Here is a 12,829-nt window from a genome sequence, read left to right on the forward strand (position 1 = left end):
TGTGTGTGTGTGTGTGTGTGTGTGTGTGTGTGTGTGTGTGTGTGTGTGTGTGTGTGTGTGTGTGTGCAATGGGCTACAAAGTAAAAGCAGTGTAGAGATTCTGATTATTTATGACACAGGTTTATTTTTATCAACCTACATGCGATTCAGGAAGAGTCTTTTGTGTGCTTGTTGCTTATTGATGATCAGTTAGGTTAGTCGTAGAATTAACTTAATAACCCGTCGAACTTAGTTGAGAGTAATTTATGTGTCTGCTTGTAAATGTGAATGTGGGTCGGCTCGCTGTAACATCCCCGTGTGCCACTGCAAAAGCATTAATACAGAAACTGAGCGGCCCTGTCTGGCCCCTCTCAGGATTTCAATGTCACTTTACCACGCCTCGCCATCCACTCCCCTCCTGGTGGCCTAGAAAGTGATCAGACTCAAGCGGCGAGCGCAGTGGCCTGATATGCAGGCTGGAAGAGAGTCGGGGTAGTTTGACGCAGGCCCGAGCAAAAAATATATCACAGCTGTCCTGAAAGTTAAACTGCAAAATTTCCCGTTTCACTTTTAAACGGAATCATTCGTTTGCTTCTGATGAACTTTTTGCCCTTGAAATCAGTGAAAGACCTGTTGCATCATTACAGAGATACCGGGCATCGGTGATGTAATAGTTACTTCTTATTCCGTCATAAAATATACTTCTTTAAGATTTTATATGACATTTTGTAACAAGGTTATTAGATTTTAGACAGTGACTAAAATTAAGAATAGGAAAGATGTCTGTATTTTGTTTATCACATAGCAAAGCTCCATAGAAGTTAAAGATGTAGTTTCTGGCTTAGATGAGACGATAGAGCCAACTCAGATATTTAGTCTGCATTTTAATCATTTACAGTTATTGGCTCATTACGTGGTATAAAATAGCAACTTAATGTTTTCTGGAGATTAAAGTTTAATCTCCAGAAAGTATCTTAGCATAATCTGTTTGTTTAATCATTAAACAAACAGATTATGCTAAGATACTAGCTAAGCTACTAGCTAAGCTATTAGCTTATCTTATATCATACAAAAATCAAAGAAACGACTGACTTTGACGTGTAACTCTCTGCTGCTTTAAAGTGTAGAAGTCTAGCATTCCCTCAGAGTTACAGCAGATTGGTTATGCTACGGTCACATTAGGGAAAGCAGTTGTTGGGAGACCGCGACATGACCGAAGTTATTAGAACATGTGCAATTAACTGTGATCTCATTGCTTTTTGAAATTTTCTTTTTGCTTTCGAAGATGGGGACCTGGTTTGCAACCACTCGCAGTCAGTTGCCAACTTCTATGTAACTTTGCTGCTTCGAGACATAAATAAGACCTAGTTGGTCTCTTAGTTGCATGCAATCTGTTTATGACAATATGGCAATAAACTGTAATAAATCAGTAAAAATCACAAATCGTTGCCATATACATAGATATAAATTCTGAAATAAAAGTTCAGATTAACTACCTAAGTCTAGCAAGAACCTCGTAACCTCAAATTTTGAGATAGTTGCTGGAGGTTGATGATTTAATTTGATTATGTAGCGGCAACCTTGCTTTTTTTTTTTTTAATAATACTATAACCAAAATATAGCAACCAGCTGAGTTGAGAAGTTGGAAAGTCCCCCATTGGAAAGAGACCTCTGGTTCCCCAGAGGTTGAGTGTGCAACATCATCAACCAGTAGGAAGTAGTTTGCTGCTGCAACATCTTCAATTGCCAAATGCAAAATGCAAATAAATAAATAAAGCATTTCCGTCACCAGGCAACCAACAATTTCTTTTCCTAGTTGTAAGGCGTTTGTTGGCCAATTTTTATTTTAGTGTGACTGAGTCATTAAATAACTAAACCAAACAGTGAAAATCCACGTGAATAGACCTAGACAACTGAAATTCCACTCACTTGATTTTGCAGTCTCATGTCATGGACTTGATCATTAAGCAGAGATAGCTATCATTTTCATCTGAGTCAGGAGCAGGTGACATGAGTCATGAGATTCATGTACAGGCTAGAGGTGGGCTGATCGATCCAAATTTTGATAGTATCAATACCAACACTGGTATCGGTATTAGATCGATACTAATGCAATTGGATCGATACTTTGTTTCTATCCTCATAGTTCAGTATAAATTGTGTTGAATAGATTTTTATTAGCATTTTTTATAATAAAAAAATATACCCCAAACATGCACTATGAAAAATGTCTGAACTTTTTTCTGTTCACTGTTACGTCAATTCTTTTTAGCCTATAGCACATTTAAACAACTGAAGCTGACACAAAGGCCTTTAAAGACAGGCACATTTACATTCCAGCTTGATATTGGATCGATACCAAAATTTGCAGTATCGCTCAGCAGTGCTAAAGGCTCCTAGAGATGTTAATGAATCTTGAGTTGAATGTTTAGAGGGATTTGTAGGGAGGGGTTTGGAGGACTGGAGGAAAGTTGAAGTCAAAAAGCCGTCAGTTACATTAACCTTTATTAACACTCCTTACAAGTCCTGAACAAACACTTAGGCTCAGGTTCCTTTATTGATACCCATAGGTAAATTTCTTTTGCAGTTCAAAGTGCAGGCAACCCTTCTACCAGACATCAAACACCAATACTGGACAATTGTAACATAGACACAATAAGAAAAATAAAAGGTAAAAAAGTGAGAGTGTTCCAGTAAAAATAGTAACAAAAAAAGGCATATAAGCAAATTTGCTATCGTTTAATAAAGAATATCAACTAAGACAAAGTCATTTTTCTAATGCTTTCTCCTGCATTTAAGGACTACAAACCTCTGTCCAAAGGGAAGAAGCTGAATATCCCAACAAAAGGGGTGGGAGTCATTATTTAAGATGGAGCTGGTCCTTCTCTGCAGCTGTCTGGTATACAGAGACTCTAAGTTGAGCTGTGATGTACCTCGCAGCTTCCCTAACCAGTTCACAATTTGCATCAGTTTGTTTCTGTCCTTCAGAGATAGGTTACCGTACCATGATACCAAGGAAAAGATAAAACAGACTCAGTAAAAGATCTATTAAATAGTGTCTTAGTCTCAGTCTTATCCGTGTGAAAGGAGGACAGTTTCTGTATGAGAGTGTGAAACACTGTAACCGTGTCCTGGATTTTAAGCCAGTCAACTACAGTTGTTGTCTCCTCTCACTCTGTATTCTCTGATGTCCATTGAACAACAAAAAGATGAGCAGGTTTTCCCACTAAAATCAGCGCTAAATGAAAACTAATGACAAAGTGGCATACTGACTCCCAGGAGACAGCCCTAACTAGAGATGCCACTGTCAGAATAGCTGCACAAGGGTTCCAGTTACTGTTTATCAGTAGATCTAAGTAGAGGCAGCTGGGTGATGTATCTGTATTTATGCCTTTGTGTGCAGTGCCTCTTTTTTTTACGTTTAAATGCTGCGGAGACGCTTGTTGATGCTCAGAGGCCAGGCTGGGCTGTGTGTTGGTGGAGTTGCGCTGACGTGGAGCGACAGCGGCTGAATGTATGATTAATTAACCGACGCCTGTCCTGCCACAGTCAGCTTTGATAGAGAACAGCTCGTGATGAAACAGAAGGTTACCCACAAAAGCAAGCACAAGCTCGGGGACTAGCGTCAAATGCATACCAGATACCTATATATGCAATTATTTGGAGAAAACAATGCAAATAAGACTAATGTGATTAACATGTGACTGGTGGCATGTGTGTTTTACTCTTCCTCTGTCTGCTGTGAAGCTGCTGCAGAATTTAAGATCTGTATTTCACTTCTAACCACCCTGACCCCCCTTTTCTCTTCTGCCCGCCATCTTCCGTCTTCTCTTCTTCTGTTGCATCATTTTCTCCATCCCTCATGTCCTCCAATACCCATCTTGTTATTACATCATGTCCCTCTTCTCTACTTTATATAATACTTCCATTCCCTCTTTTTCACACTCCTTTCTTTACTTCAATTCCACATCTCAAACATAAAAACACTTCCCCCACATATCCTCACTGTGCCCTCCTTCTTCTTCTCTTGTGCGTCCACGTACGCCCCTCCTGTCTCACCTCCATCCAATCCCCTCCTTGTTGGCCTGCTCCTCGTCCATCTCTTCTCACCATCTGTTTCTTCCTTCGTCCTGTCACTTTCTCCCTCCCTTCGTCTTCTTCCCAAAACCTCATGCCAATACCTCTGTCCAGGTGAGATGGAGGAGCTGGAGTCCCTCTGGCTGACAGGGATCTGCCACCATGAGAAGAATGAGGTGATGTCCAGCCAGCTGGATGTGGACAACATGGCTGGCGTTTTCTACATGCTAGGTGCTGCCATGGCTCTTTCACTCATTACCTTCATCTGTGAACACTGGTTCTACTGGCAGCTGCGCTTCTGCTTCATGGGCGTCTGCTCCGGCCAGCCCGGCTTCGTCTTCTCAATCAGCAGGGTGAGAAAGGGTGGGGAAAAGTGGGCTATTATAGCAAGAAAAGGCTCTTTGTTAATACTTTGACCCTAGCTATCCAAATAAGATAATAGCTGCATGTTGGAGTACCATCAAATACACAATTTTTCAATTCAGATACTTCAGTATGTGTATTTCATGTTGTACCCTTTGTATCATTGCTACATATTTACTTATGTAGTAAACATTGTGAGTTGGGGTGCTGGTTTAGCTCACTGTAATGAGCAGGCAACCATATGCTGCATAGCAAAGGGCTGCGGCCGCATGTCTTCCGCTTTCTTATCAGGCTTCACTGTTTATATCAAAAAGAAAGCCATAAAAGGGCCCCAAAAAATATTAAAAATAAATCAAATATTCTGAGTTAGGGCTAGTTACACAGGCCTAGAGACCTGTTGGCAACCTTGACTGGTTGCAAGTGGTAGATGGTAGTTGCTGTAAAATCTATTGCTAAAGCTAAGTCATCTAAAGCAGTGGTCCCTGACCTCTTTTGCGCCACGGACCGGTTTAATGTCAGGCAATATTTTCACAGAACGGCCTTTAAGGTGTCGGAGGATAAATACAACAAAGTAAAATGATATAACCAAGACAAAAACTGTGATATGTTGTAAATATAATAATAAACGTGAATTCACTGTGTAATTGTGTAACTTTATTAGCAGCATCCTCCTGAAATGCACCAGCAACATTGAGAGTAACGTCCTCCTCTCTCAGGTAAACCAAGTTAACGATAAAAACCCTGAAAACCATAAATTTCACTCCTGAGCCTCAAATCTCGCGGCCCGGTACCAAACGGCTCACAGACCGGTACGGGTCCGTTGCCCGGGGTTTGGGGAATGCTGACCTAAAGCCCCTGGTAACCACTGGTCACTAGGAAAAAATGTGTATTCCCTAAACGACTGGCCAGCAGTTGTGGGATGTTGCTTTCTGTCGCTTGGTAGAATTAGTTACAGTATACAGTGTTGCATCAAAAAAACCCATTTACAATTGCTTTGGTCACCCATAGTGGAAAGTTTTAAGCCTAATTTTAAAAGCAGAGAGGGTGTCTCTTTCCCAAATCCAAACTCGGAGCTGGTTCCACAGAAGATATTGAGAAAAGCCAAGAAAGACTATTATAATAAACTTTTTTAGGAAAACAAGAATAATATTAAGGGCATTTGGAATATTTTTAAAGAAGTATTGGGTAACAAGAACACACCCTCAGATCGGCCTATTTATTTCATTAAGAATAATCAAGTTGTTGATGACAAGACTGAAGTAGCAAACGAATTCAATTCCTTTTTTGTAAATGTTGGACCCACTTTAGCAAATTTAATTAGAAAAAATGACGACCCAGAATTTGAGGAAGTCTAGAAAGGAGAAAGTAGAGTGGTTAATTCTGTATTCTTAGCTGATATTACCATAAAAGAAATTGTAGCAATTGTAGAAAACTTACCTACTCACTGTGATGGTATAGACATGGTTATAATTAAAAAGACTTTAGGCTGTATAAGTATTCCTCTTTGCTATATTTTTAATCTCTCGTTACAATCAGGAATATTTCCTGATCGAATGAAAGTGGAGATAAAATGGTAAATGGCCTGTATTTATATAGCGCTTTACTAGTCCCTAAGGACCCCTAAGCGCTTTACACATCCAGTCATTCACACACTGGTGATGGTAAGCTACATTGTAGCTACAGCCACCCTGGGGCGCACTGACAGAGGCGAGGCTGCCGGACAGTGGCGCCACCGGGGCCTCTGACCACCACCAGTAGGCAACGGGTGAAGTATCTTGCCCAAGGACACAACGACCGAGACGGTCCGAGCCGGGGCTCGAACCGGCAACCTTCCGATTACAAGGCGAACGCCCAACTCTTGAGCCACGATCGGAGATAAGCATAGTTTTAACAACTGTAGGCCAGTGTCTCTTTGTCACAGTTTTCAAAAGTGCTTGAAAAACCTTTTGCGCAAAGACTTGATAGTTTTATTGAAAAAAATCAACTAATAAATGAAAATCAATTTGGATTTTGTAAAAATAGATCAACGGCATTAACATTGTTGACTTTCATTGACGATAATAATAACCCATAATAATAAATACACAGTTGGGGTATTCGTTGATTTAAAAAAAGCTTTTGACACGTTACAATATTCTATTTTAATTTCTAAATTGTATAATTATGGTATGAGAGGAGTGGCATTGAATTGGTTAAGGAGTTATTTAGAAAATAGGTCGCAATATGCACATTATCTCGGCAATACTTCTGAAAGATTGAAGATTGTATGTGGCGTTCCTCAAGGTTCTATTTTGGGACCTAAACTTTTTAATTTATATATTAATGATATCTGTGACGTATCAAAAAGGTTACGTTTTATTTTATTTGCAGATGACACAAATTTTTATTGCTCAGGAGTGAATTTGAAAGATTTGGTTGAAATTATGATTTCTTAGATGTTAAGATTAAAAAAAATGGTTTGATGTAAATAAATTATATTTGAATCTGACAAAAACGAAATTCATGATATTTGGCAATCGTGTAAAGGAGGAAGAAGTCATTATGTCCATTAATGGAGAATTGATTGAAAGAGTTACTGAATTTCGCTTTTTGGGTGTAATAGTAGATGAAAATTTGACGTGGAAATCACATATTGAGTATATTAGAAAGAAGATGGTTAAAGACATTTATATTTTGGGAAATGTAAGAGATTTATTAGATTACAAAACAATGCGCATTTTATATTTTTCATTGTTTTTCTCATACTTTAGTTACTGTGTCGAAGTTTGGGGGAATACATATGAGGATATAATATAAAACCTCTAAACTTATTACAGAAGAAAGTGATACGAATGATTCATAATGTTAAATATAGAGAACATACAAATAAATTATTTATAAAATCCAAATTATTAAAATTAGGAGATTTAGTGAAACTACGGACACTATTAATTATGTTTAAGGCTAAAAATAATATTTTGCCTTTTAAGTTACAAAGAGTATTTTTAACGTGTTCGGGGGGAGAAGACAGCAGAAGGAAATTTTATTTTAAGCATCAGCTAGCTAGGACTACACAAAGATTAATGAGTCCAACGGTTAGGGGTATACGACTGTGGAACTCTCTTCATTATAATTTAAAGAATTGTATAAATTTACATTGTTTTAAAAAGTGTTACATGTCTAAAACGATAACTCAATATGAAGAATGTGAATGAAATTGGTGTTAATAGAAAAAAGATCCATTATTTTTTTGCCTCATTTATTTTATTTACTTATCTTTTCTCCTTGCTACTATGTGGAGTGGTATATTCTGATTGTAAATTTGTTGTTTGGTTTGAGTTAGGACTTGAAATAAGTGTTAATGTTAGTTTGTTCCTTGATTTTTGGTGCCGACTTACAATATAAGTTGGATTGTAGATAGGAGGCAGGGTTTAATAAGAATATTTTCTTCCTACTGCTCCTTTTTACACATGGTTGCAGTGCTTTACTGATAGAAAGTGTGGTTGGTTTGTCTGAAAGAACTAACTGTGGAAACTGTTGTACCAAGTGTGAAATAAATAAATAAATAAATAAATAAATAAATAAATAAATAAATAAATAAATAAGAGGGGCCCAAAAACTGAACCCTCTGCCTCCCATTCTACTTTTAAATACTTTAGAAACCACAAGTAAGCCTGTGAAGAGGGAAGTGCTTTATAATAACTTTATAATAACTTTGACGCCCTTAAGATAAGATAGAGTCTGAACTTTTTAAGTGAGGAGAAGGATTTTAAACTAATTCTAGATTTAAAAGGAAGCCAGTGAAGAGAAGCCAGCGTGGGAGAAACATGCTGTCTTTCTAGTTCCTGTCAGTACTCAAGGTGCAGCGTTTGGATCAACTGACAGCTTTTCAGGGAGTTTTTAGGATTTCCCTATAATAATAAATCGCAACATTCACCCTAGAAGTAATAAATATATGAACTAGCTTCTGAGCATCAATATGAGACAGGATATTTCTAATTTTAGAGAAACTGCACAAATGGATATTCGTTCGCTATATAAGAACACAGAGGGACATATTCTGGTCAAAAATAACTCAAAAATTCCTCACAGTTTGGTGTAGTGCCCTTTTTGCCACTTATTTCACCCAACAACAGCCAGCAAGCAATTGCCTAAAAGTTTGGAAATATACATTTTTTCCCTGTGGTTGCTAGATGGTTGCCAACCAGTCTCTAGGCCCATGTAACTGAGCCCTTAGCTTGTATTGGCAACAAGGCAATAATACAACAATATGCTTAACTTACAATATAAGGCCTCAATTAACAGAGTTTTAAGTTTTTTACAACGATGTCGGGGGTGCAGCTCCATCTGGTGGCAGATGGCTGCATAATATATTGGACACAACAATTTACTGGTATTGTGCATCAATTAAAATGTAAACAATTAGATTAAATGACTAGTACCTCTTGAAGGCTTAGCGACTAGTGATAACAGTTTCCACAATTTTCTTCATTGTAATAATTATTATTGTCAGCTCACAGGTATGAATGACAGCAGCCAAAACAGTACAGTTATTTGGTCGTGGAAAGGCTGCTCTAAAGTAGGTGGTACAAGACATCCAGCTGGCTATAATTCAAATTAACCTCTGCGTAACTGAATCGTCCTCGTCTGTGAAGTCACCATCATTACTCATTACTTCATTACTGTCTCTAATGGCTCACAAATGAAGGTGCTTTACTCTTTAAGGCCTAAGAGATTCTAAAAATTCAAAGATGCATTCCACTTACCCAAATCAAACTACCGCTGCCAAAGTACACACACACATATAGAGAGAGCTTTCTCCTTTACTTTTGATGCCTTGGCCTTTCTGATGCCCATGAGGTAAATATTTACAAAATGCTGAGCTGAAATCAATACTTCACTCAACAAAAAATCAGCCACGGAACCGGAGAGGGTAGATTACCGGGTCCCAGGAGACCAAAGTCACCCCCAAGGTATTTGATTTGCATTCCAATTGTTTTGACATGGCTCCGGTGTAATTCACTGTGCGCCTGTGAAGGTGAAACACTGCATGCTAAACCACGTGGCTAATTTACAGCAGAGAAGCCACACACTGCTGCTTTCTGCCTCCATTTGATATGCTGTTGTGGTGCTGGGTCGGCTTGTGCCAAGAAAACAAGGCTTTGTATTTTTAAAAAAAAGGAGAAAAAAGTACCCCTCCTTGCTCTCATATTCCGCTCCAGTGCTCAACTTTGATTATTTTGTGTGGTGTTACTTTTGCGCCTGTGCTGTAGCGTCGTTTACGCCTGTCCGTGTCTGTTTTTTTGCACTTCACCCCCCATCTTTAAAGCATGGCATACTTGTTGCTAAAATGTCAGCCGATTTCTCCTTTCCATAGACAGGCTGGTTGTTGTTGTTCATTATTGCATCATTACAATTTGTATGGGAACCGGATCAGAGACCAATTAGGCTTTGTGTAACATTCAGCGATTGCTCTCATTTACAGAAATTACCGACGTCTTTGCTGCGATGTGACAAAATAAATGAACGCTGTGTGTCCGCAAATACAGCCAGATGATTCAGCATGTTAAAATATTCAGGGGAAATATTCATCGATTTGCATGTGTAGCACAGATCACGGGAATTGTGGAACAGTGGAAGCTGCTGTTTATTATCTTTTGGCCAAGACGTCGCATTGTCTCCTTCTCATTTACTTGAGTGTTTTCTCTCCAGCCGTGTGCTTTCTCTTCCCTCTTTTTCCTCTCTTACGCTGCCACTCCGATTGATTCCGCTTTTTTAATTTCACAGCATAATCCAATAAACCTTATTGTTATTGCAGCAATTAACATTTAAGCTCGGCTGTGTAAAAAATGAGACATCTGCCACGGCTGGTGTGAGTCACGTGGCTCCGGTCATGGCTTCACGGTCGGTTAGCGCTCCCCCCCTCGGCAGATCTGTGAGCAGTTCTCCCCCCGGCTACCTGCTCCTCCAGGTCCCACCTGGATCACTGAAACAAATTAATTATATTGATTTAAAAGCCTCTAATGACTTAAGAACTGTAAATGTATTAGAGGTTTAATCGCTCCACTTTTCACAGGCCTCAGATCGCGTCATGGCTAAGTTCGTTTGCATTAAGGAACACATGCTTACAGCACGCTCAGGCTGTATTAAATTATACGCCGCTACCTGTTCAGACGCTGTTCTATTTGCAATCAGGAGCTCTTGTAGATTTTGATGTGATACCTTGGATTCTGAGGAGTTCTCTGGCCGCCGTTATTTCTTTTACACATCCTGACCAAACAATCAGCTACTGTGGAACCAGCCCTGCCAACTGGTACTTTATGTGGGCCTGCAGAGTAGACAAAATCTGCTGGTGAAGATTAAGCATGCAGTCTCATCCTAGACTCAATGCTTCTCATTCTTTCTCTGACTGGTTGCTACTGCTTATTCATGCATAAAAGAAATGTAAAAAAGAAGAAGTGCAAATATTTATCTCGATCTCGCCCTGTAAATCGTTACAATGTTAATTTTACCCTCTGCTATCAGGTTAAGTGCTAATGAGGAAAACTTGCCGGCAAATTAAGCTGAATGTCGCAGAAAAAAAATCTTCCCAAAAGTTGATTATATCATAGATGTCACGGGAGGGAGGATGTGACAGATTCGGCAGCAGGTGGGGTGTAATCAGAACAATAAAATAAGAAAAACAAAAGCGATGAAGGGATGACTAATTATACAAACAGCCAGATGGAAAAAAGGAAACACAGATGACATGGAGAAGGACCGGATAAACATTAAAAGATGGTTCTGAGTTGGGGGAAAAGAAAAGAGGAATTTCACAAAGGTGGGCGTGTGCCCTTTCCTGAATACTGTTGAGTCATTTTGTATTTATATTAACCTCTTAGTTTTAGCCACTGTCAAGCTTTGCGTACTTGGCTGTTAACCGACTGTGAAATTAAAAGAAGTAATAACATTATTTAAAAAGAAGAATGAGGGATGAAGCCTTTCTGCTGCAATGCAGCCACTGTCTATGTAACTAATTAATTACTAGAAACAAGTGGCTTGGGAAAGGAAAAGTCAGGCTCAGGTGATGATATTGTTGGGTAAAAGGAGGAGAAGAAGAAGATCTGACATCCAAGACAGACTTCGCCTTATGAAGGGGCCTTGACCTCTGCAATGGGATGATCTTTGATCTCTAACAGTGGTTCCCGTCGTCATCTGCAGGGAAAAAAATGAGTAAAATCATTGTCGGGAATTGATCCGATACTTTACAGTCCCCATCTGTCAAGCCTGGTTTGCACTCTGCTGTACATCCATTTTTATCTGAATATTGTATCGTAGATCACTGAATGCAAATGGAGCAGTTTGTCTTTCTGTCACTATGATGCTCAGCTAGTGTCTCCTTGGCTTGGCCTTTCTCTTCATCCCTAATAACTGCCGAAGGATATTGTTCAGCTGAATTCTAATCACATTGATTAAAAGTATTGATTGGCGGGGTCCGAGGAGTTCTTCCAGCCACTTGGCCTTTATCAATCATCACCCATCAAGGTACACTATCCTCTCTGAATCTTCACACTGTTGCTCACTCGCACTGCCCCACTTTATTTCACATCAGTGAATATGCCACATTTCTGTATATAAAGGACATCTATTTCCCTTACCGCATACAGCGAGGTGTTGACAGAATCGATACCGAAAGCCGTAGCGTTTTTTTACGTTTGCGAGCTTTGCCGTCTCAAAGTTTTTTATTAAACACACCGACTCTTTCCCCCCCCCCTTCATCTTTTTTATGAGACGACACATCTGATGTCATTGGCTGTTGGTTGTGTTTCTGTGCCATTAACTACCATGAAACATAAATTTTGAATCATATCAGTGCATTTCCAGTTTTGTACCCACTGTGAAGAGATGACATAAAATACGACATTAAATAAGATTGACTGATTGCTGGTGGGTTTGTGTGTTTTTCAGTCGTGAGGCCTGTCCTGTCCTCTCCAGGTAGCTTCACCCCCCATCTTTAAAATAAATCATAAATCTAGTGCCCTTGGTTACCTGGTCTATGTAGACAACCTGGATTGACTGATGTAAAACTTTATCGCTTCTGTCAGATATGTGGGATGGATGGGTGGACACTGTGGCCAAAACATCTCTGTTGGCTTGTGTTACAATTCAATTCAGTTCAGTCCAGTTCAATTTTATTTACATAGCACCTTTATGCTGTAAGGTAAAAACCGTACTATAATACAGAGAAAAACCAACAATCAGACGAGCAAGCACTTGGCGACAATGGGAAAGAAAAACTCCCTTTTGACAGGAAGGGGAGGGAGACAGGATAAAAAACGCACTGTTGAAAAGAGCCAAAGATTAATAATAACGAATGATTAACTGCAGACTGGCATATAAACAGTGTGAGTTAAAAGAAATGAGTGAAGAAGTGCATTATGGGAAGCCCCCC

General features: G+C 39.3%; 1 protein-coding gene across 5 annotated transcripts in view; it reads left to right on the forward strand.

The window, feature by feature from the left end:
• The window catches only part of LOC102313818 (glutamate receptor ionotropic, NMDA 2B), a 141,005-nt gene that overhangs the window by 119,744 nt on the left and 8,432 nt on the right, over window positions 1-12,829 (forward strand). For all 5 annotated transcript variants that reach the window (XM_005940750.3, XM_042220232.1, XM_005940751.3 and 2 more), the window contains one exon: window positions 4,171-4,409. In XM_005940750.3, coding sequence (XP_005940812.1) covers window positions 4,171-4,409 — 239 coding nt within the window. The remainder of the gene's footprint in view (window positions 1-4,170; window positions 4,410-12,829) is intronic.

This window comes from Haplochromis burtoni, unplaced genomic scaffold, assembly GCF_018398535.1.
Source record: "Haplochromis burtoni strain Fernald_Lab_line unplaced genomic scaffold, NCSU_Asbu1 Contig_45, whole genome shotgun sequence".
Classification (NCBI taxonomy): Eukaryota; Metazoa; Chordata; class Actinopteri; order Cichliformes; family Cichlidae; genus Haplochromis; species Haplochromis burtoni.